At 45.7% G+C, this 21129-nt stretch overlaps 3 protein-coding genes and 1 long non-coding RNA gene across 7 annotated transcripts; 3 read left to right on the plus strand and 1 right to left on the minus strand.

The window, feature by feature from the left end:
* Nucleotides 1-204: 204 nt before the first annotated feature.
* On the plus strand, nt 205-3795 carry LOC136755272 (retinol dehydrogenase 12-like; the record flags this gene model as incomplete). Its single annotated transcript, XM_066711740.1, has 5 exons — nt 205-499; nt 601-690; nt 1043-1231; nt 2334-2443; nt 3428-3795. Coding segments are annotated over 5 exons (870 nt in total), but the record flags the coding sequence as incomplete, so codon positions are not given.
* Nucleotides 3796-8104: 4309 nt separating this feature from the next.
* Nucleotides 8105-14314, plus strand: LOC136754675 (retinol dehydrogenase 12). Its single transcript, XM_066710707.1, has 6 exons — nt 8105-8377; nt 10775-11014; nt 11116-11205; nt 11558-11746; nt 12849-12958; nt 13947-14314. The coding sequence occupies exons 1-6, from the start codon at nt 8215-8217 to the stop codon at nt 14130-14132; spliced, it is 978 nt and encodes a 325-aa protein (XP_066566804.1). The 5' UTR covers nt 8105-8214; the 3' UTR covers nt 14133-14314.
* LOC136754676 (uncharacterized) lies at nt 11753-12347 on the plus strand. Its single transcript, XR_010817582.1, has 2 exons — nt 11753-11852; nt 11958-12347. It is a non-coding gene; the product is annotated as an uncharacterized LOC136754676 (long non-coding RNA).
* Nucleotides 14315-16547: 2233 nt separating the features above from the next.
* LOC136754679 (uncharacterized) lies at nt 16548-20655 on the minus strand. Of its 4 annotated transcripts, none has more exons than XM_066710720.1 (5): nt 20113-20655; nt 19436-19666; nt 19105-19271; nt 17909-18963; nt 16548-17643 (listed from the first exon to the last, which is right to left on the minus strand). In XM_066710720.1, the coding sequence occupies exons 2-5, from the start codon at nt 19644-19646 to the stop codon at nt 17244-17246; spliced, it is 1833 nt and encodes a 610-aa protein (XP_066566817.1). In that variant the 5' UTR covers nt 19647-19666; nt 20113-20655; the 3' UTR covers nt 16548-17243. The 4 variants fall into 4 exon arrangements, with proteins under 4 accessions (XP_066566817.1, XP_066566813.1, XP_066566816.1 ...); XM_066710716.1 differs by having other exon boundaries at nt 20047-20655; XM_066710719.1 differs by having other exon boundaries at nt 20012-20655.
* Nucleotides 20656-21129: the final 474 nt, after the last annotated feature.

Here is a 21129-nt window from a genome sequence, read left to right on the forward strand (position 1 = left end):
ACGGTCTGTACAGAACTGAAACGGCTGGTGAGGCGAAGTCATGCTGTGTGAAGCTGTGTGTCACGTGATCCCACAGCCAGCAGGTCTTACCGTCTTATTAAAAATACCGCTGTGCGGTGCAGAGATTTGCCATTGGCTTCTAAGGTTGTTCAAGACTTCAAGATTTGTGTGTTGGAAATGTTGTGACTGGACTGTACTGCATTTCTTGTGTCGTGCGTCTCCTCTCCCCCCACTCTCTCTATCTCTCCCTCCCTTTCAGGCATCGGGAAGTTCATCGCCCTGGACCTGGCTCGGCGGGGGGCTCGTGTCATTCTGGCCTGCCGCAGTAGGGAGCGCGGTCAAAGGGCGCTGGAGGATATCCGTGCCTGCTCTGGCAACGCCAACGTGCACCTGCGCCTCCTGGACACCAGCTCGCTGTCCTCGGTGCGGGACTTTGCCCAGCGCTTCACCCAGGAGGAGAAGCACCTGCACATCCTGGTCAATAATGCGGGGGCCTCTGGTCAGTGGCGGAAGGAGGAATAGTGGCGGGTGGCTGGGGTGGCGGTTCTTGTTTATGGTGAGCTGTGGGTGGATCAGTCTTGCTGTCTCTCTGTGATGCAGGTTTACCCAGAGGGATAACACCAGAGGGGCTGGAGGTCTCCTTCGCCACCAATCACCTGGGGCCGTTCCTGCTCACCAACCTGCTGCTAGGTGAGCTCAGGGGCCTAATCACCTGCCATTACATCATAGGGTCAGGGGTCAAGTGCATGACATTACATCATAGGGTCAGGGCTCAAGGGCATGACATTACAACATGGGTCAGGTGTCCACTGGCTTCTACCATAGAATATGCTCTGGGGGATTTGGAGGTTAGAAGTCTGGTCTAAGTTTTGAGCTACATAGGAAAATTGATACAATTGACTTTTTATCATATTGGAACCTAAATATGATAAAGTGACTCCCTCTTCTATCTGTATTCTTAATTCCTCTTTCCTCCCTGGCTTTCCCTCTTCCTCTCCTCTCCTCTCTTACCTTGCCTTGCTCTCTCCCCTCGCTTCCGCAGACCTGATGAAGAGCTCCTCCCCCGCCCGCATCGTGAATGTCTCCTCTACCAATCACTGGCGAGGGGAAGTGGACTTCTCCCACTTCCGGGGTGAGAACCTGAAGTACGTGATGGACAGCGTGTACAACCACACCAAGCTGCACAACATCATCTGCACCAACGAGCTGGCGCGCAGGCTGCAGGGTTCAGGTACTGACACCGCTGGGGCCAAAGGTCATGGGGAGGTCATGGGGTGGGAGGTAGGTGACCTGGATAGGAATATCAACACCTATCACCATTGATACTCTAGCTACAGGTAAGGTTCTGTTCATTCCATAACTATATCTGTTTTGACAGTCTCCTGTGTTCAGTCATCATCCTGATTACCATTGTCATGGCTCTTTAATGCAAATTCACGCAGAAGCCAGATGCAAAGCTGTTGCTTCACGAAGGCAATACTGAGTGGACTGACCAGGCAAGCGGCCCAGATTCCTCCCCAGAAACCCAATCTGCGCATGACTGTACAGTTGGGTAGAGAGAGACCGAACATACGGTGACACTTCAGAAGTTCCTTGGTTGCGCTTGGATACACTCAAACTATCTTCATTTCTGACAAGACAATAAAATAAATACATTTTAATTTTGAGGTCATTTAAAATCGATTTAATTTAAATTCTTGGTTGTCCACTTTGTGTTTGGATCTTGCATTTGTTACTCCTTGCTACCCTAATTTCTTCTCTGTTTATGTGTTGTGTAATTATATTAGAGGAAATGTGGAAAAGTTATATTAAAACCTATTTAATCAACTTAACTCTTTGCATTAATTGTTTAAACGTAGTTATACACTTTAGATTAAACTTTAGAAGGTAGTCCCAGAAAGCATATTCATGGTCTCATTTTATATGTATTACAAGGCTCTAGTAAAATCCGTTGCCAGCTCCCTGTGATTTGGAAATTATTATTATTATTTGTATTTCTTGGCAGGGCGACTAACAACATAAGTGCAATGTTGGAAATGACTTATGAAAACAATGAGTAACTCTAATTCACATCAAAGGCATGTAATTTATAACTCACTACACCTACGTATTTGTCAGTGGGGTCTAAACTGGTGTGTTGGTGACACAGTGATTTCTTTGTCTGAAAAGGCTAAGACTGCCCAATCCTATCCTCTCTGGTAGTTCTATACGAGTGAAAGCCCCAGTGACGAGGAGGACAATTACTTCAGCACACAAACAGACAGCAGTAACTGTATTCCCAGTGTTTGATTCATGTTGTTGGGGTGTAGTTAATGGTGCTCTGTGTGTCTCAGGGGTGACCGCGAACTCACTGCATCCCGGAGTTGTGCTGACGGAGGTGATGAGACACTATAACTTCGTGGTGCAGCTGATCTTCAACATCATTGGCTTCTTCTTCTTCAAGGTGATGTATGATGGCAGTGAGGATATAACAGTTTGAAGTAACCCTACTATCTATCACATTATTTTACATACAAAAACCCATTTCTACAGCTGGGTTTTTATCTAGGAACAACCGTGTCCCCCACCTAGGATTGAACCACAACCCTCCACTCCAGAGTCCAGAGCCCTGAGCAACCACACTGCTACCTCTACAACACTTCATTATTCCACCAGAACACAAACAAACACACAGGCACACAGGTCAAACTTCCTCTCAGAGGCACAGAGACACAGCATCAGCTACACTGACAGTATGCGCCTTGTGGAACAACTTTGCTGGGGCCCTTTAGAAATTCGAATACATATTCCATAAAGATCTTACAAAATAAAATCAGAACAAATTCCTCAGCGACTCTGAGACATTTAAAGTTCTACCTGCTGCAAAAACAGATTTCTGTTGTTTTTTTATTTTTGTTTTTTTAAGAAAATAACCAAGCATCTGGAATAGTGGACATTGTGAAAGAGACCAGTTGGGAAACAAGACATTATATAATCAGGGTTATGAGTTTCAGGGCACTCGGTCACAGGTCTGCTGTGCACCGGACCAATCCTGACTCATAGACTCACCCTGTGGCGTTTCAAAGTTCACTTCTTTATCACTGGGTGTTTGAGAAATGCATGGGGTTGAACTCAAAGGTGCTTTACTCAAGTTTATAAACTGTTTTATGGGCTAGTTTATTATTGTAGTTCATTATTATTATTATTATCTTGCTTTAGAAATTGTAAGTTTACTTATACAAATAATCAAGTGTTGTCCTTGAGCTTGATGCGGAGAGACAGTGTGTAAATATTCACCGGGGACTATCAATCAGTGTGCCCGGGGTTATTACTCTAGTGTGTAGTGTCTGAGGTCTGACAGTGGTGGTGGCGGTAGGTTGATGCACTATCCTAGACAGGCACGTGTGCGTGACTCTCACCCCGCTCAGCCCAGTCTCTCTGCCCACAGTCCTCAGAGGAAGGAGCCGTCAGCTCCATCTACTGTGCCGTGTCGGAAGACGTCGAGGGCATCTCGGGGAAGTACTTCGACAGCGACTGCTCCCTCACGCTGCCCGCGCCCCTCGCCCAAGACCCCGCCCTCACCACCAAGGACTGGGAGGTGTGCGAGAGGCTCGTCGGACTCTCCGGCCAATAGGCTCGCCGCCTCGGCAAGGACGGGCCCTTTGACCTCACACGTCAGAGCTGACTGAAGAGTAGGAGAGAACTTTCTGACCCGTTCTTCACCGGAGAAACAGACACTTCTTGTTTCTGCTTAGTTGTCATGGTTGGATTTTATAGGTTTTATGACTGCAATAAAACATCTGGTTTGATAAATAAGCAACCGGTTCCTCATTGTGTTTCACATTCTTTGTGTGTGTTTCATTCTCAAGAATGCAAGGTTTCTTGTTTGTTCAGTCTGTAGAAATCTGACTCTCACAGATGTTCCAAAGATGCCGGTTCCATGCTGAGCTCAGAACATATGCTCTACACATGTAACTCTTTGCATTCATTGATGTGATCTTTCATTTACCAAGACATGTCACATGGTAGCCCTGCAAAAGCTGGTACATCACTAGGAGACCTAGGGACTCAATGCAATGGATAGTTTCACCGGAGAAAACAGGGATTGCAGGTATTACACAATGAACTTTAGTAAAACGTTTCCTTCTTTTGCTTAAATTTTATTGCATAGCTGAAGAGATTTTTGTGGTTTTATTACAATCACACAAATAGCCCTTGGAAGAGCAGAATTCATCCACAACACTACACATGAAGTGTATACAATTTATTGTTGGGTGAACAGGCAGCTGGGTAACCATAGTACCAGTCACCTGCACTGCGAGGCCGGCCAGGAGAAAAGCCGTTCAACAGCAATCCAACCGAAACTTCCACACGAAAATTAATCAGTGTTGGAGTTTAAACAATTACAAGCACACAGATTCTTCAACACTTCCAGGTGACTCATACATGAGCGATGATGTTCACACAAACATGGCCATAAGGACTTTTAAGTTGCCCATCTTAGATTCAATCAGAGTCTTTTCCTGACGGCCTTGCAAGCTGGCCTTGACCTGTGCGTACCCTCTCTCATCCACTGTTTGTCGTACCATATCTTATCATTGATTCCAGACTAGTTCATTCCACTCAGCATTCCTGAACTTCCTCTTGAACTCTTGACCCCAGCAGTTCCACCCATTTGGTTACTTGGTTCTTGGTAAAAAAGGTTTGTACAAACTAGGAAAAAACAATATTCAGATCTTAGCTACACACCTTCCTGTTCGGCTTTCCGAATGAATCTACAGTTTAGATGTTAGAACTTAAAGTGAATTAACAATGCAGTGGCAAAGACCCGGCCATTGATGCTACACTGACTGAGGTAGTGAGTGAATGGCCTGTTGTCACGTGAGTTGTGTGAGTGTGAGCTGCACTGTGATATCTGCGGTCCTGTCCAGGCTGTCTCACACACCTAGGTTCGACCCTGTTATGGATGAAGAGGTTACTGAAAACAAATGGATGGATGATATAATGTTTCTGGAATAAGCAAGGCAGGGTGCGCTGCCACGAGGGTTAGGTCTAGACAAGCTGCGGAAGTTAAAATGGAGAGTGATATGTGAACTATTGACTGCATATCATTCCAGAGTAGTTTTAATTATCAGATGAGTGGAAATACACATCAGATACAGGCTGCTTTTAGACTGAGTCTGCTGGTAGATAAAGATCCTTGTGGCAATGTTTTGTCTGTGCGTTTGGCGTCAGGAGCCATGGTTCAGAGGGAGGGCTGTTCATCTGAAGCTATCTGGGAAATGGGAAGGGGGGGTGGGGCTATGTGATGAAGCTGGAGCCATCAGCTAGGCTGCGTCCCAAATCTCACACTCGCTCCCTCGTCCTTCCCTTGCGGGGCGGGGGTACTGCGGCGGCCATCTTAAGGGCTGTCCCAGGCCCTCCGCAGCGAGAGAAGGAGCCTAATCGCGCTGTTTGTCCTTCATGCTCGCTTTGGCGCAGTGAACTAAACAGCGCACTGATGCGGAAGTGTTTAGCGCTGAAGTCCCAGAACTCTGTGCGGTAAAGGCGGAGACACGTCAACTGGGACAATATTGCAGCGGCGGGTGTATATAATGTAATGTAATGTAGTACTAGCTAGACAGATGTAGAAATTGTTCAATTATGTATCAAGGAAATTATAATACAGAGATAATATAAAATCATTATATAATCATGATTTAAATATATGATTAGAAAGTTCAGCCAAAAAACTTTTCAGCACCTATCAATTAATTAATTACTTAAGCAGTACATAGCCTATAAAACTTGGAAATACATTGTTCATTAATATCACCTCCTGATTATTATTATTATTAATAATAATAATAATAATAATAATAAATAATATTATTTGAATTAAATACAGAGACAGATGACAAGGAAAGACTGCTTAGGTACTTTTTCGGTCAAAGGCAAAGGTGCTGAATGCTGATGCTGAAGTGAGTCCCACTGAGCGCTTTAGCTTCACCTGCACCTACACCCTCCTCACTCAAGACAAGATACCGGCTGGCTGCCGGCTGCACTGGCATCATGTCTGTTAGCAAACAATTGAATCGGCCTCTCAGCAAAGGAAAGCGAAAAAGGAGAGAGAGTTAAATCAAGCTTCAGAAGGCAGTTATTGACAGCCTTCTTTTAAGAAACATTTGCGTTTATCAGGCAATTTAATTTAGTGGCTAACAACTAAATACTAAGAAGACCTAACGGCCATCTAAAGTCTGTTTATCGTGCCACATTTAGTTCAGATGTTCTTTCCCCCTAGAACTGCCGATTGCAACCTGTAAAAAGCAGTTTGAGAGCATTTGCTTTCCCCATAAAATACTGTATTATACTAATACGCATAGCACTTATACTACTAATAATACTTATAACAGATTAAATTACTGTATACGGATAATGAATACAGATTATTTGTATTATTATTCCACACTATTCACTCATCACAACTTTGCGCTTCGAGACTTGGTTAGAAAGAAAACTATATACCTCAGTTAATTCCCTATAAAATAGCAAATGTTCTATGATTTTATCTTGCATTTAAGAAGCTTTTACCATATGATATCCCCATACGATACTGTATTATACTAATACTCATTCCGCTTTTACTACTAATAATAATTATACTACATTTGTTTACTACTGTATAGCCTACATATACTTATTTCACTTATACTACTTATAATATTTATACTACATTACATTCATTTAATACTGTTTTATATACTAATACGTATTCCACTTCTACTAGACTATTAAATACTACTTACTCCACTTATGCTAATCATTATTATAGTATATTATATTAATTGAATACTGTATTATATACAATACAATCTTAGTTCTACTGCTAATCATAATTACACTACATTAAAATCGTATATGCACAGCTTTAGTACCGATTAATATTATTATTCCATATAATTCACTACTACAACCTACATACCTTAATTCATTCCCTATAATTTTTTTATATAGTATACTGTATACCCTTGTGATGCACTACAGTTCCTACTCAACATCTGGCTTTACATCAAATGTATTTCCTAAACAAACACTCCAGAATTGAGCAGCATTCCACTTAAGTTACGATAAACTGGGGACTGTTTGATTTTGTTAATAGGTCACCCGTTTTTGCCATTTGTTCCAGAATCCAGATTCATGTACATCACCCGGTTCTTGCTATGAATATCAGATGCCTGACAAACCACACAATAGGATGTTGAGGAACTACAGAAGAATGCAATAGTGAGTCTCTCAGGGAGAAGGTTGCTGCTATTAAATATGGACTTGTGTGTAGCATATACCTATCGGAGCACCATACTCCAGTTGAGGATAAAGACTGGTCTCGGGAGTATAAAACAATCTGTTCAGTGGGGTTACGTCACTGTTACAAGCTCAATACACAATGAGCCCCCTCACACAAGGATATTCACATCCCATTCCAGCAGTTCCTTAGCAAAACACATGAAGTTTGAACTGACTGTACAAAAAAACAATTGTGGATACATTCATGGCAACATAAGCTTTCACTTGATAAACAGATGGAGTGGAGAGTTGGCTGTGAATCTCAGGGCTAATAAAAGTGAAAATGTAAGTACTGACCCTATCCCAAGACTCCTGAAAGGAATGCAGCCTGCAAAGCCTGTAGCCCGGGATCCACTTGATCTATTGCTAATTATCGATAATACTGTTTTATTAGAATGAGTATTTTACATTACAAAATAAAACCATACAAAAATATATATATTCTCATGATTAAAAAAATGTTAAAATCCAGTTCTAAAATAAGTTCTAAAACCTTAAAATCTTAAAGTGATTAGAAACAAAAATACAAAGTGAATTAAAGACAAAACGCATTAAAGCAATCAAAACAATCAATTTGTTAAGTTGTCAAACTGCCAAAAGAACAACAATTAAACAAAACAGTCGAATACATTGAAATGAATAGGAAATTCATCAGATAAAACAAAGAAACAAGATCAGATTGTCGACAATAGGCTACTTATTAAGTCAGATCTGCAGAGTCCCACCGATCCCATTGGTGGAGCAGCGCAGACCCGACCATGAACCAATCTAACTTTAAGACCCAGCGCCGAATCGGCAGTTGAAATAGCCTTGGATGTTGGTCAGCACTACAGACCTGTGGACTTGCGTTATCGCCAGCGGTGCGGGCTCCCCCAGAGAGCGGGTTAGTGTCCGTGCAGCTCTGCGCTGAGGATGGAGTGGTCATGGAGCGGCCTTTTCTGTCACCCGTTTTGGGTGGTGACCACTGTGGTCCTGGGGCTGGTGGTGAGGGCGCAGAGGAAACGGTCCTGGAGCCCCAAAGCTTGCCGCGTTGACCTGACTGGAAAGACAGCGATAGTCACAGGTGCCAACACAGGTGAGCAGGGCTGAGCTCAGGTCCATTGATGACTTTGTTCACTTTGATTACTGTGGCACTATAGAAAGTGGAGACGGAGGTTGTACAAATTGTGCGTTCAAAAATGAGACCGGTTTGTCCAGTACATGTCTTTCCTTTATCATCTTCTGGATTCATATTTTGCTGACACAAAAACCTGTATACACATGATAATTAAAAAACGTACCCAGTGTGATTCTGGACCGCGCATGCATGGGATGTAGGCTATAGATGGGAGGACATCACAGGTCGGGCTGTTTTAGCGCAGATTTGCGCAGTTCTGCACAGTGGAAATCTGCGCTTCTAGAATGCGCCCAAAAGATTGCGCTTTGGTGTGGCGTTACGATTGAGCAGTTGCCAGTTCGACCTCATCTAACCATTAACCACGACTGAGAGTTAATCCATGAGAAAAGTAATAAACTGGTCCGAGTCCGACCTTTATATATACTTGGGGTGACTAACCCTGGTCCTGGAGAGCCGCTGGGTCTGCAGGTTTTTGTTTAATCCAGATCGTTAACTGCTTAATTGAACCAATTATGCGTCTTAATTAGGCAAAAAGTCCCTGTGTTCAAGATAGCCACTGATTGGTAATTAAGAGAGACTTGGAAATCCTGCAGAATTGCGGCTCTCCAGGACCAGGGTCTACTATTTCTACTGTATACAGTTCTGCACTAAATTCAAGCTGTATAATAGTAGAAATACTAATAACGATAATGATGATGATAATAATAATATATACAGTTTACATTGTATTTGCATATATTGCATTCCAGTATGGAAGGGAAGGTCTGTTATTTTCAATTATTATTATTATTATTATTATTATTATTATTATTATTTATTTCTTAGCAGACACCCTTGTCCAGGTCGACTTACAAAATATAAAATCAATACAAAGTGCAATAATACAGTGCAGTTCAGGGCATAATACATTTGACAAATTCCAATTTACACAAGTGTATAAGAGATACAGTAAACAATATATAAGGTCTTACATCCTAGATTGTAAAAGCTGATAAGTGCAGACAAGATGATAGGTCACAGTCAACGCCAAGGGAAAGGGAGCATAGGGGAAATTAAAATAAACAATACGAGTACTAGTAAAGCAATGTGTCTTGAGTAATCGCCAGATTTGATCCCTGATTTGCTTTGAAAGATCCTTGGTCTTCATATTTGACTCTTTGCTTGAAATTCACTTCCTGACCAAAGAACCTCACAGAGACAGGTGTTTTAATTCTGAAAGCATTACAATCACTATAACTGCACACAGACAGAAGCCATTCAACTCATTGTGTGCAACTGATTTAGTTTGCACACAGCAAAGGGTTTAAATACTTATGCAATCATGACTTTTCCATTTTTATTTCATATGAATTCTCTATTTACTATCATTTTGTTTTTGTTTGGAATGTATGGGTTCGGTTGTATATGAACTCCTACTTCAAAGTGTCATGACTGCAAGCTTTAAAGCAACAAAATGTGAAAACTGTGAGATGGTCTGAATGCAATTGTAAGGCACTGTAAATGCAGGCTATGCTCCCCACATCCTGCCCTCTTCTTTCTTAATCATATTGCCTTTCCTTTCCTCTCACCCCCTGGTTACTGTGCCACTTAATTATCATCCTCTCTAAACCTCCCCCAGTGATTCAGTTTCTTCCTTCTCCTCCGTTTCCATAGCATCACTGGCCTGAGAGGACCAGCGTTATATGTATAAAAGAAATAGGGGGGTGGGGGGACACTTGGTCTGAGTAGGAATACAAACTCTCTGAAAATATTGACAATTATGACATATTCTGAAACCAGACAGTCTACTGATCAAACCAAGACCATCCACTTTTTTGTAGAAGCAACACACACCCGTAGAGAGGTCACAATGTCAAGATGGAAAACTCTGTTTACTGTGTACCAATACACAATGATTTTACATAATTTGATCTGAACTTGATAAAACTCATATATACTGGATTAATCATTAGGTTGTTCTGAACAAAACAAGTCTATTTGCAAACTGAGTGATCTGTGACCATCTGAATGAGATCCTTGGCACTTGCTCCTTGCCATAGTTATAATAGAAGGGATCAGCAATCAATAGTGAACGAATGCAACACACACACACTGTGACGGTCTGTACAGAACTGAAACGGCTGGTGAGGCGAAGTCATGCTGTGTGAAGCTGTGTGTCACGTGATCCCACAGCCAGCAGGTCTTACCGTCTTATTAAAAATACCGCTGTGCGGTGCAGAGATTTGCCATTGGCTTCTAAGGTTGTTCAAGACTTCAAGATTTGTGTGTTGGAAATGTTGTGACTGGACTGTACTGCATTTCTTGTGTCGTGCGTCTCCTCTCCCCCCACTCTCTCTATCTCTCCCTCCCTTTCAGGCATCGGGAAGTTCATCGCCCTGGACCTGGCTCGGCGGGGGGCTCGTGTCATTCTGGCCTGCCGCAGTAGGGAGCGCGGTCAAAGGGCGCTGGAGGATATCCGTGCCTGCTCTGGCAACGCCAACGTGCACCTGCGCCTCCTGGACACCAGCTCGCTGTCCTCGGTGCGGGACTTTGCCCAGCGCTTCACCCAGGAGGAGAAGCACCTGCACATCCTGGTCAATAATGCGGGGGCCTCTGGTCAGTGGCGGAAGGAGGAATAGTGGCGGGTGGCTGGGGTGGCGGTTCTTGTTTATGGTGAGCTGTGGGTGGATCAGTCTTGCTGTCTCTCTGTGATGCAGGTTTACCCAGAGGGATAACACCAGAGGGGCTGGAGGTCTCCTTCGCCACCAATCACCTGGGGCCGTTCCTGCTCACCAACCTGCTGCTAGGTGAGCTCAGGGGCCTAATCACCTGCCATTACATCATAGGGTCAGGGGTCAAGTGCATGACATTACATCATAGGGTCAGGGCTCAAGGGCATGACATTACAACATGGGTCAGGTGTCCACTGGCTTCTACCATAGAATATGCTCTGGGGGATTTGGAGGTTAGAAGTCTGGTCTAAGTTTTGAGCTACATAGGAAAATTGATACAATTGACTTTTTATCATATTGGAACCTAAATATGATAAAGTGACTCCCTCTTCTATCTGTATTCTTAATTCCTCTTTCCTCCCTGGCTTTCCCTCTTCCTCTCCTCTCCTCTCTTACCTTGCCTTGCTCTCTCCCCTCGCTTCCGCAGACCTGATGAAGAGCTCCTCCCCCGCCCGCATCGTGAATGTCTCCTCTACCAATCACTGGCGAGGGGAAGTGGACTTCTCCCACTTCCGGGGTGAGAACCTGAAGTACGTGATGGACAGCGTGTACAACCACACCAAGCTGCACAACATCATCTGCACCAACGAGCTGGCGCGCAGGCTGCAGGGTTCAGGTACTGACACCGCTGGGGCCAAAGGTCATGGGGAGGTCATGGGGTGGGAGGTAGGTGACCTGGATAGGAATATCAACACCTATCACCATTGATACTCTAGCTACAGGTAAGGTTCTGTTCATTCCATAACTATATCTGTTTTGACAGTCTCCTGTGTTCAGTCATCATCCTGATTACCATTGTCATGGCTCTTTAATGCAAATTCACGCAGAAGCCAGATGCAAAGCTGTTGCTTCACGAAGGCAATACTGAGTGGACTGACCAGGCAAGCGGCCCAGATTCCTCCCCAGAAACCCAATCTGCGCATGACTGTACAGTTGGGTAGAGAGAGACCGAACATACGGTGACACTTCAGAAGTTCCTTGGTTGCGCTTGGATACACTCAAACTATCTTCATTTCTGACAAGACAATAAAATAAATACATTTTAATTTTGAGGTCATTTAAAATCGATTTAATTTAAATTCTTGGTTGTCCACTTTGTGTTTGGATCTTGCATTTGTTACTCCTTGCTACCCTAATTTCTTCTCTGTTTATGTGTTGTGTAATTATATTAGAGGAAAAGTGGAAAAGTTATATTAAAACCTATTTAATCAACTTAACTCTTTGCATTAATTGTTTAAACGTAGTTATACACTTTAGATTAAACTTTAGAAGGTAGTCCCAGAAAGCATATTCATGGTCTCATTTTATATGTATTACAAGGCTCTAGTAAAATCCGTTGCCAGCTCCCTGTGATTTGGAAATTATTATTATTATTTGTATTTCTTGGCAGGGCGACTTACAACATAAGTGCAATGTTGGAAATGACTTATGAAAACAATGAGTAACTCTAATTCACATCAAAGGCATGTAATTTATAACTCACTACACCTACGTATTTGTCAGTGGGGTCTAAACTGGTGTGTTGGTGACACAGTGATTTCTTTGTCTGAAAAGGCTAAGACTGCCCAATCCTATCCTCTCTGGTAGTTCTATACGAGTGAAAGCCCCAGTGACGAGGAGGACAATTACTTCAGCACACAAACAGACAGCAGTAACTGTATTCCCAGTGTTTGATTCATGTTGTTGGGGTGTAGTTAATGGTGCTCTGTGTGTCTCAGGGGTGACCGCGAACTCACTGCATCCCGGAGTTGTGCTGACAGAGGTGATGAGACACTATAACTTCGTGGTGCAGCTGATCTTCAACATCATTGGCTTCTTCTTCTTCAAGGTGATGTATGATGGCAGTGAGGATATAACAGTTTGAAGTAACCCTACTATCTATCACATTATTTTACATACAAAAACCCATTTCTACAGCTGGGTTTTTATCTAGGAACAACCGTGTCCCCCACCTAGGATTGAACCACAACCCTCCACTCCAGAGTCCAGAGCCCTGAGCAACCACACTGCTACCTCTACAACACTTCATTATTCCACCAGAACACAAACAAACAAACACACAGGCACACAGGTCAAACTTCCTCTCAGAGGCACAGAGACACAGCATCAGCTACACTGACAGTATGCGCCTTGTGGAACAACTTTGCTGGGGCCCTTTAGAAATTCGAATACATATTCCATAAAGATCTTACAAAATAAAATCAGAACAAATTCCTCAGCGACTCTGAGACATTTAAAGTTCTACCTGCTGCAAAAACAGATTTCTGTTGTTTTTTTATTTTTGTTTTTTTAAGAAAATAACCAAGCATCTGGAATAGTGGACATTGTGAAAGAGACCAGTTGGGAAACAAGACATTATATAATCAGGGTTATGAGTTTCAGGGCACTCGGTCACAGGTCTGCTGTGCACCGGACCAATCCTGACTCATAGACTCACCCTGTGGCGTTTCAAAGTTCACTTCTTTATCACTGGGTGTTTGAGAAATGCATGGGGTTGAACTCAAAGGTGCTTTACTCAAGTTTATAAACTGTTTTTTGGGCTAGTTTATTATTGTAGTTCATTATTATTATTATTATCTTGCTTTAGAAATTGTAAGTTTACTTATACAAATAATCAAGTGTTGTCCTTGAGCTTGGTGCGGAGAGACAGTGTGTAAATATTCACCGGGGACTATCAATCAGTGTGCCCGGGGTTATTACTCTAGTGTGTAGTGTCTGAGGTCTGACAGTGGTGGTGGCGGTAGGTTGATGCACTATCCTAGACAGGCACGTGTGCGTGACTCTCACCCCGCTCAGCCCAGTCTCTCTGCCCACAGTCCTCAGAGGAAGGAGCCGTCAGCTCCATCTACTGTGCCGTGTCGGAAGACGTCGAGGGCATCTCGGGGAAGTACTTCGACAGCGACTGCTCCCTCACGCTGCCCGCGCCCCTCGCCCAAGACCCCGCCCTCGCCACCAAGGACTGGGAGGTGTGCGAGAGGCTCGTCGGACTCTCCGGCCAATAGGCTCGCCGCCTCGGCAAGGACGGGCCCTTTGACCTCACACGTCAGAGCTGACTGAAGAGTAGGAGAGAACTTTCTGACCCGTTCTTCACCGGAGAAACAGACACTTCTTGTTTCTGCTTAGTTGTCATGGTTGGATTTTATAGGTTTTATGACTGCAATAAAACATCTGGTTTGATAAATAAGCAACCGGTTCCTCATTGTGTTTCACATTCTTTGTGTGTGTTTCATTCTCAAGAATGCAAGGTTTCTTGTTTGTTCAGTCTGTAGAAATCTGACTCTCACAGATGTTCCAAAGATGCCGGTTCCATGCTGAGCTCAGAACATATGCTCTACACATGTAACTCTTTGCATTCATTGATGTGATCTTTCATTTACCAAGACATGTCACATGGTAGCCCTGCAAAAGCTGGTACATCACTAGGAGACCTAGGGACTCAATGCAATGGATAGTTTCACCGGAGAAAACAGGGATTGCAGGTATTACACAATGAACTTTAGTAAAACGTTTCCTTCTTTTGCTTAAATTTTATTGCATAGCTGAAGAGATTTTTGTGGTTTTATTACAATCACACAAATAGCCCTTGGAAGAGCAGAATTCATCCACAACACTACACATGAAGTGTATACAATTTATTGTTGGGTGAACAGGCAGCTGGGTAACCATAGTACCAGTCACCTGCACTGCGAGGCCGGCCAGGAGAAAAGCCGTTCAACAGCAATCCAACCGAAACTTCCACACGAAAATTAATCAGTGTTGGAGTTTAAACAATTACAAGCACACAGATTCTTCAACACTTCCAGGTGACTCATACATGAGCGATGATGTTCACACAAACATGGCCATAAGGACTTTTAAGTTGCCCATCTTAGATTCAATCAGAGTCTTTTCCTGACGGCCTTGCAAGCTGGCCTTGACCTGTGCGTACCCTCTCTCATCCACTGTTTGTCGTACCATATCTTATCATTGATTCCAGACTAGTTCATTCCACTCAGCATTCCTGAACTTCCTCTTGAACTCTTGACCCCAGCAGTTCCACCCATTTGGTTACTTGGTTCTTGGTAAAAAAGGTTTGTACAAACTAGGAAAAAACAATATTCAGATCTTAGCTACACACCTTCCTGTTCGGCTTTCCGAATGAATCTACAGTTTAGATGTTAGAACTTAAAGTGAATTAACAATGCAGTGGCAAAGACCCGGCCATTGATGCTACACTGACTGAGGTAGTGAGTGAATGGCCTGTTGTCACGTGAGTTGTGTGAGTGTGAGCTGCACTGTGATATCTGCGGTCCTGTCCAGGCTGTCTCACACACCTAGGTTCGACCCTGTTATGGATGAAGAGGTTACTGAAAACAAATGGATGGATGGATGGATGATATAATGTTTCTGGAATAAGCAAGGCAGGGTGCGCTGCAACGAGGGTTAGGTCTAGACAAGCTGCGGAAGTTAAAATGGAGAGTGATATGTGAACTATTGACTGCATATCATTCCAGAGTAGTTTTAATTATCAGATGAGTGGAAATACACATCAGATACAGGCTGCTTTTAGACTGAGTCTGCTGGTAGATAAAGATCCTTGTGGCAATGTTTTGTCTGTGCGTTTGGCGTCAGGAGCCATGGTTCAGAGGGAGGGCTGTTCATCTGAAGCTATCTGGGAAATGGGAAGGGGGGGTGGGGCTATGTGATGAAGCTGGAGCCATCAGCTAGGCTGCGTCCCAAATCTCACACTCGCTCCCTCGTCCTTCCCTTGCGGGGCGGGGGTACTGCGGCGGCCATCTTAAGGGCTGTCCCAGGCCCTCCGCAGCGAGAGAAGGAGCCTAATCGCGCTGTTTGTCCTTCATGCTCGCTTTGGCGCAGTGAACTAAACAGCGCACTGATGCGGAAGTGTTTAGCGCTGAAGTCCCAGAACTCTGTGCGGTAAAGGTAAAGGCGGAGACAAGGTACAACCTCCTCACTCAAGTGCACAATCTGTGACGTCAGCACTACGTCACACAAAGTGTACACTTGTCGAAGTGAACGATTTGGGACGCAGCCCCAGAGTTCATCCGACCGACGGCCTGCGAGACCGGATTCACCAACTCTACTCTAATTGGCTGTTTCGACAATGAAAGGCACTGAAACATCTGTGAAGCGTTACTCTGCAGCTGAAGCTCTCTACAATAATGTAAACAAAAACACGCATTTCATTTTTTTGGTAGAGCACAATATAATATATATCAAAATATAATATGATTTACTTACTACAACTTCAGAGTGACTACAAATTCAATTTTCTCATTAAAAACGTCTCTGCAGTGCATGAATCAGACTCTGTTATGGCTGCTGTACAATCTCCTGTTATAAAGTTTTCATGTTCTTCACAACCAAAAATAATACTGTAGAACCCGTCTCGGAAATAAGTGGAGAAGTCGTAGAGATAAAGCAAATAGAACTTTAATCAAGCCGGCTTGGAAGCACCACGTCAGGGAATTCCTTCAGTGAGAACTTAGTGTTTACAAACATGAGTGAAGCTTTATAGGAAAATGACGTAGAATCTTGTGGACGTTCATCCAATCAAAGGCTTCAAAAGATGCAAGCTCTGGAAAGTTTGTAGGCTGCTCTTCCTAAGGGAGAGGGCCATCACGGAGGCAGATGTCTGGTCCTGTTACAGCATACAAACGGTACGATCTTGTGGTTTTCTTAACAACGAGGTAACATCTTTAGCTTTGAGAGGAGAAACAGGAAATCCACACAAGCGGTCAAGCCCATGGGCAGATACATTCGGACAAACCCATTTCTCTTATCATACAAAAACAGAAACGGTGAGAGAATTTAAGAAAGGGGGTATCATTAACTGCTTTGATTGGGCTCCCACTAATAAATCCAATTCACCATGTCTGCACAAATGTCATTATTTATAATATCAATATAAAATATGATATAGTTAACATAAAACACTTTCTTCATCATACCAATTCAGAGTCTTCAAATGCTTATATCTACTAAAAAATCCTTCACTCCCCGTCCTTCAGTCGCCCATCTCTAACCTGCAAACAACCTATAATAATAATCCTGTAAACCCCTTAAGTAGCCCTGAATAAAGACTTTAAAGATTCTAACACCCTCCCCTGCTTTCAGCTCCACTGGATGACGAGCTCCCGGCTCTTCCTGCTGGCCAGCCTCTGTAACTGTGTGAAGTCCGCCCGGCTCACCCCCCAGCAGCCGCTGAGGTCCAGCAGGCTCAGCCGGTTGTGCTCAGCGATCAGGCGCTGGGCTGTGTCTGTGGAGACATGGCAGTGGGCCAGGCTGAGCTCCCGGAGGTTCTGCAGCGGTGTGGGACTGGCGGTTCTGGAGACTCCGGAGGTTCCGGGCCTGCCATTCAGAACCTTCCGGAAAACCCTGTCCATGCTGCAGGGCAGGCCGAACAAGAGGACCTTGTCTAGCAAGGGGGAACCGCACAGCAGAGACTGTAGCACCCCCTGCAGGAGCCACGGCACCAGGGCAGGGCATCTCTGGGGCTCGTCAGAGAGAAAGCTGGGAAAGAGAGAGAGAGAAAAGTTCATTTGAATTTGAATTTCAAGCTCTGCAGCAACATTGCTGTAATGGTGTTAATGGTCCACCCGGTGGCACTCCTCCCTCTGCAAAGAGGAGACCAACACAGACAGAAAACGTTTACAGAATCAAAACGAGGAACCAAAACAGAAAGGCTTTCTGGAATACAATCTGCCTGCCTGTAGTGATTACTGCAGCCCTTTGCAATCGTTTCCCCCTGTATAACAGGCAGCTGATGATGTCTTACCTGAGAGTGAGTACACGGAGCTGAGGGAGACGTGGAATATTCTGAGGAGGAGACAGAGGGTCCTCTTCCTCCTCTTCTTGCTCCTCTTCCTCCTCCTGCTGTGGGGGGGACTGCGGCTGCAGCTCGAGGCTGCGCAGCGAGGGGCAGCAGCGGAGGAGGCCGATGAGGGAGGCGGGGCAGTTGATGCGCAGCCCCCGCAGGCAGAGTGAGGACAGCCAGTGCCCCCCTCTCTCCAGGGCGGGGAGGAGCTCCACCAGAGAGCCGGAGTACTGCACCGTGAGACTGGCCAGGCCAGCCCACAGGCCCAGCTCCCTGGCTAGCTTCCGCGTATCTTCACAGAGCACCAAGAGTGACCGCAGGCCCGGGCACAGCCGCCCCAGAGAATACAGATCCCCACAATGCACCGCCCCCACCTCCTTCAGCCTCAGAGTCAAATGCCCACTGGGGTCCCGCTGCCCAATTCTGCAGCCCTCTTTCCCGCCGCTGTCTCCATCCACTCCTTTGTCTCCCTTTCCGTCTGAGCCTCCCTCCCACTCTCCTCTTCCTCCCTCAACCCCCTGGCTCTCCTCATCGCCCAGCCGGACAGTGTGTGCCTCCCCCAGTGTGGGGAACCCATCCTGGACTGCGAACCCATCCCAGTCCCAGAAGTCCAGCCCGTCAAGGAGCCTGCAGGCCTCGCCCAGGTTGTCATGCTCAAGACGCTCCAGATTGGGTAGGGCCAGGAGGAGGAAAACAGCCGAGCCCACGCCGTCCCCCCCACCGTCCCCCAGCCCGATATCAGTGGCCAGCAGGCTGCGCAGGGGCCTGTGTGTGTAGCGCCCCTCTGTGGGCAGATAGGCCGTGTGCAGCAGGGCGCGGGGAGGCAGGCTTTGGCAGCGGGTTACGTCCAGGTGCTGCAGCGACGGGCAGCCTCTCCCTATGGCCGCCATGACGCCCCTGTCACACTGGCACCCTGACAGAGCCAGGCTGCGCAGCCTGGGGACACTGCTGACCACCTCCGCCAGCGCAGCAGGCGCCACACGCTGGCAGCCAGAGAGGTCCAGAGAGAGCAAGCCCTGAGACGGGAGAGAGGGGGAAGAAATTCAGCACTGCATGATGGAACCACTTTGTGACAGATACCAAGGAGGCCAAGCACAGTCAGGTCTATACGACGCCTCTCCGTCCCAAGGATAAGAGAGAGGTGGGTAGGGGCTGACCTGGCAGCGGAGGGCGATGGCCTGGCACAGAGGTGTGGTGACCAGGCCGCTGCAGGGCGTCAAGCAGAGTCGGCGCAGCTGTGGCACCAGCAGGAGGTGCAGGGAGGAGCGGGACGCTTGGTGCTGAGAGCACAGCACAGACAGCAGCTCCTCTACCAGCTCACCCGCTGAGGGGAGAGAGGGAGGGAGAACTGTGCTCACACATCTGTAACCACACTGGGCCTGGCAGACACACACAAAAAAGGATGAAAATACAGATACACAGGCAGTCAGAGAAAGTAGATGCGTAGGCAGATGGACACACAGACAGACAGATGTTCCATGTGCTCACGCAGCAGGCTGAAGGGGCCCATGATGTATCGGAAGTTGTAGAGGTCCAGGTAGTTGTTGGCATAGTCCTTGGCCCACACCTCCTTCATGTTGTCGGCCAGGCTGACAAGACACAGCCGGACAAGGGTCCACACCTCTCCCCTTCTCTTCCGGTCCCCCCCCGTCCAGCGCCCTCGCTCTCGCTGCCACTGCAGCCCACGAAACAGAGGCATCCCCCACTTCTGCGACGGGCCTGCAAGTCCGATGGAACACAGAACATGCACTGAAGAGTGTGCTTGTTATATCCCCCTGCCGAAGCAATAACGCCACCTTTCATGTATTTCTTATTGCAAATGTAACAATAGTGTGATATGCTGCAGCAGTGATTTTAAGCTAAACATATTTACAATGGACCTGCAAACACAATCAGGCTGGCAACCTCAGTCAAGTGACAGCACGCATGCATTGTGTACTCTACACACCTGCTGCTGCCTCATATCGCATTCAATGAGTTCTTAGTGTCTAGCAACCCAGATCCCATAGGGACCCCCTGAGTGCATGTCCCTCACGTAGAAATGTTCCCTTTCTCAGCGCGTACAATACCAGCCAGCTCTGCCAGGGTACCAGTCTCACTTCTCACAACTACGCCCTGGAACATGGAGGGGAAGACGGGCCGACTCCACAGGGCCGGGGGCAGACCTGAGCTCCTGGATTCCCGTCTACGTGGACTCGTCGCCTGACTCAGCGGCTGCCAGACCGACGTGACCCTCCACACAGAGCCGCAGTCCCCGGCAGATGACCCTTCCTGTCGCCGTGCTGAACCAAAGGCCGACAACCCGCGTAAACCGCTGGGAACAGCGCGAATAGCCGTGTGTGCGGCTCTGCTTCCGCGTCTGAAGCCCGTCCGCTCCCGCACACCCTCCCGCGGCCGCCTGCTCTAGGGCTGTGTATCCAGCTGCTGTTTCGTGCTTACTTTCATTAACTATTTGATGGTTACTGAACGTGTATTTAAACGTGTAACGTGTGTCAGCAGCAGAAGAGATCGGGTGGGAAGGGTTAAGCCAGTGTTACTTATGTGTGAGAGCAGTACGGTGTCCAGAGAAGGACATTGTCGTCGTCAGATGTTCGTACGTGGTTTTGCGGTTTGTTTGCCATGCATCGCTTATTTGTCACATCAGTCATCAGCTGTCAAGTGTCGCTACGCATCTGGAGTTTAGCAGGGAGTATCAAAATGTGATATATTGTAACAGTTGTAAGTCATCCTGGATAAGGGTGTGTGCTAGGAAATAATAATTCGCAGGCTATTCATATGACTATATCTAATCGTGTTCTTTAGGCAATTTATTATGAATAGTATCATTTTCGTTTTTTGCGAGTTTTGTTGAAAATGTGGGCTTTCATGTGTCTAATAAAGGCTGTATCTACAGAACAGTCCACGGTTTAATCCGACTCTTGCTTGGATGTTCATTGGTTATAAGGCATCATTACCTTAAATATGAATTGAGATTATAGTGATGCGCATTGTCACAGTACTGGCACCTGATTGGTTAAGGTAGTGATATATGTGTGGCTTGAAAAAATTGTCCACCTGTATAGATTCTTAGAAATAATCTCACTCTTCATTTTGTTCTGTTAAGACAAAGGAATAAGTCAATGGGCTTCTCCAGAGAAATACAGTAAATCATTTTTATATGCAAATTGTAATCCTGCATAAGA

Source organism: Amia ocellicauda, chromosome 8 (assembly GCF_036373705.1).
Source record: "Amia ocellicauda isolate fAmiCal2 chromosome 8, fAmiCal2.hap1, whole genome shotgun sequence".
Lineage (NCBI taxonomy): Eukaryota > Metazoa > Chordata > Actinopteri > Amiiformes > Amiidae > Amia > Amia ocellicauda.

Coding starts and splice junctions, on each gene's coding strand:
- LOC136754675 (XM_066710707.1), top strand. CDS start 8,215: ATGGAGTGGTCATGGAGCGGCCTTTTCTGTCACCCGTTTTGGGTGGTG. Junction 11,206..11,557: donor GCTCACCAACCTGCTGCTAG/GTGAGCTCAGGG, acceptor TCGCTTCCGCAG/ACCTGATGAAGAGCTCCTCC. Junction 12,959..13,946: donor TTGGCTTCTTCTTCTTCAAG/GTGATGTATGAT, acceptor CTCTGCCCACAG/TCCTCAGAGGAAGGAGCCGT.
- LOC136754679 (XM_066710716.1), bottom strand. CDS start 20,071: ATGTTCCAGGGCGTAGTTGTGAGAA. Junction 19,667..20,046: donor CCAGGGCGTAGTTGTGAGAA/GTGAGACTGGTA, acceptor TCGGACTTGCAG/GCCCGTCGCAGAAGTGGGGG. Junction 19,272..19,435: donor GGGCCCCTTCAGCCTGCTGC/GTGAGCACATGG, acceptor CTCTCCCCTCAG/CGGGTGAGCTGGTAGAGGAG.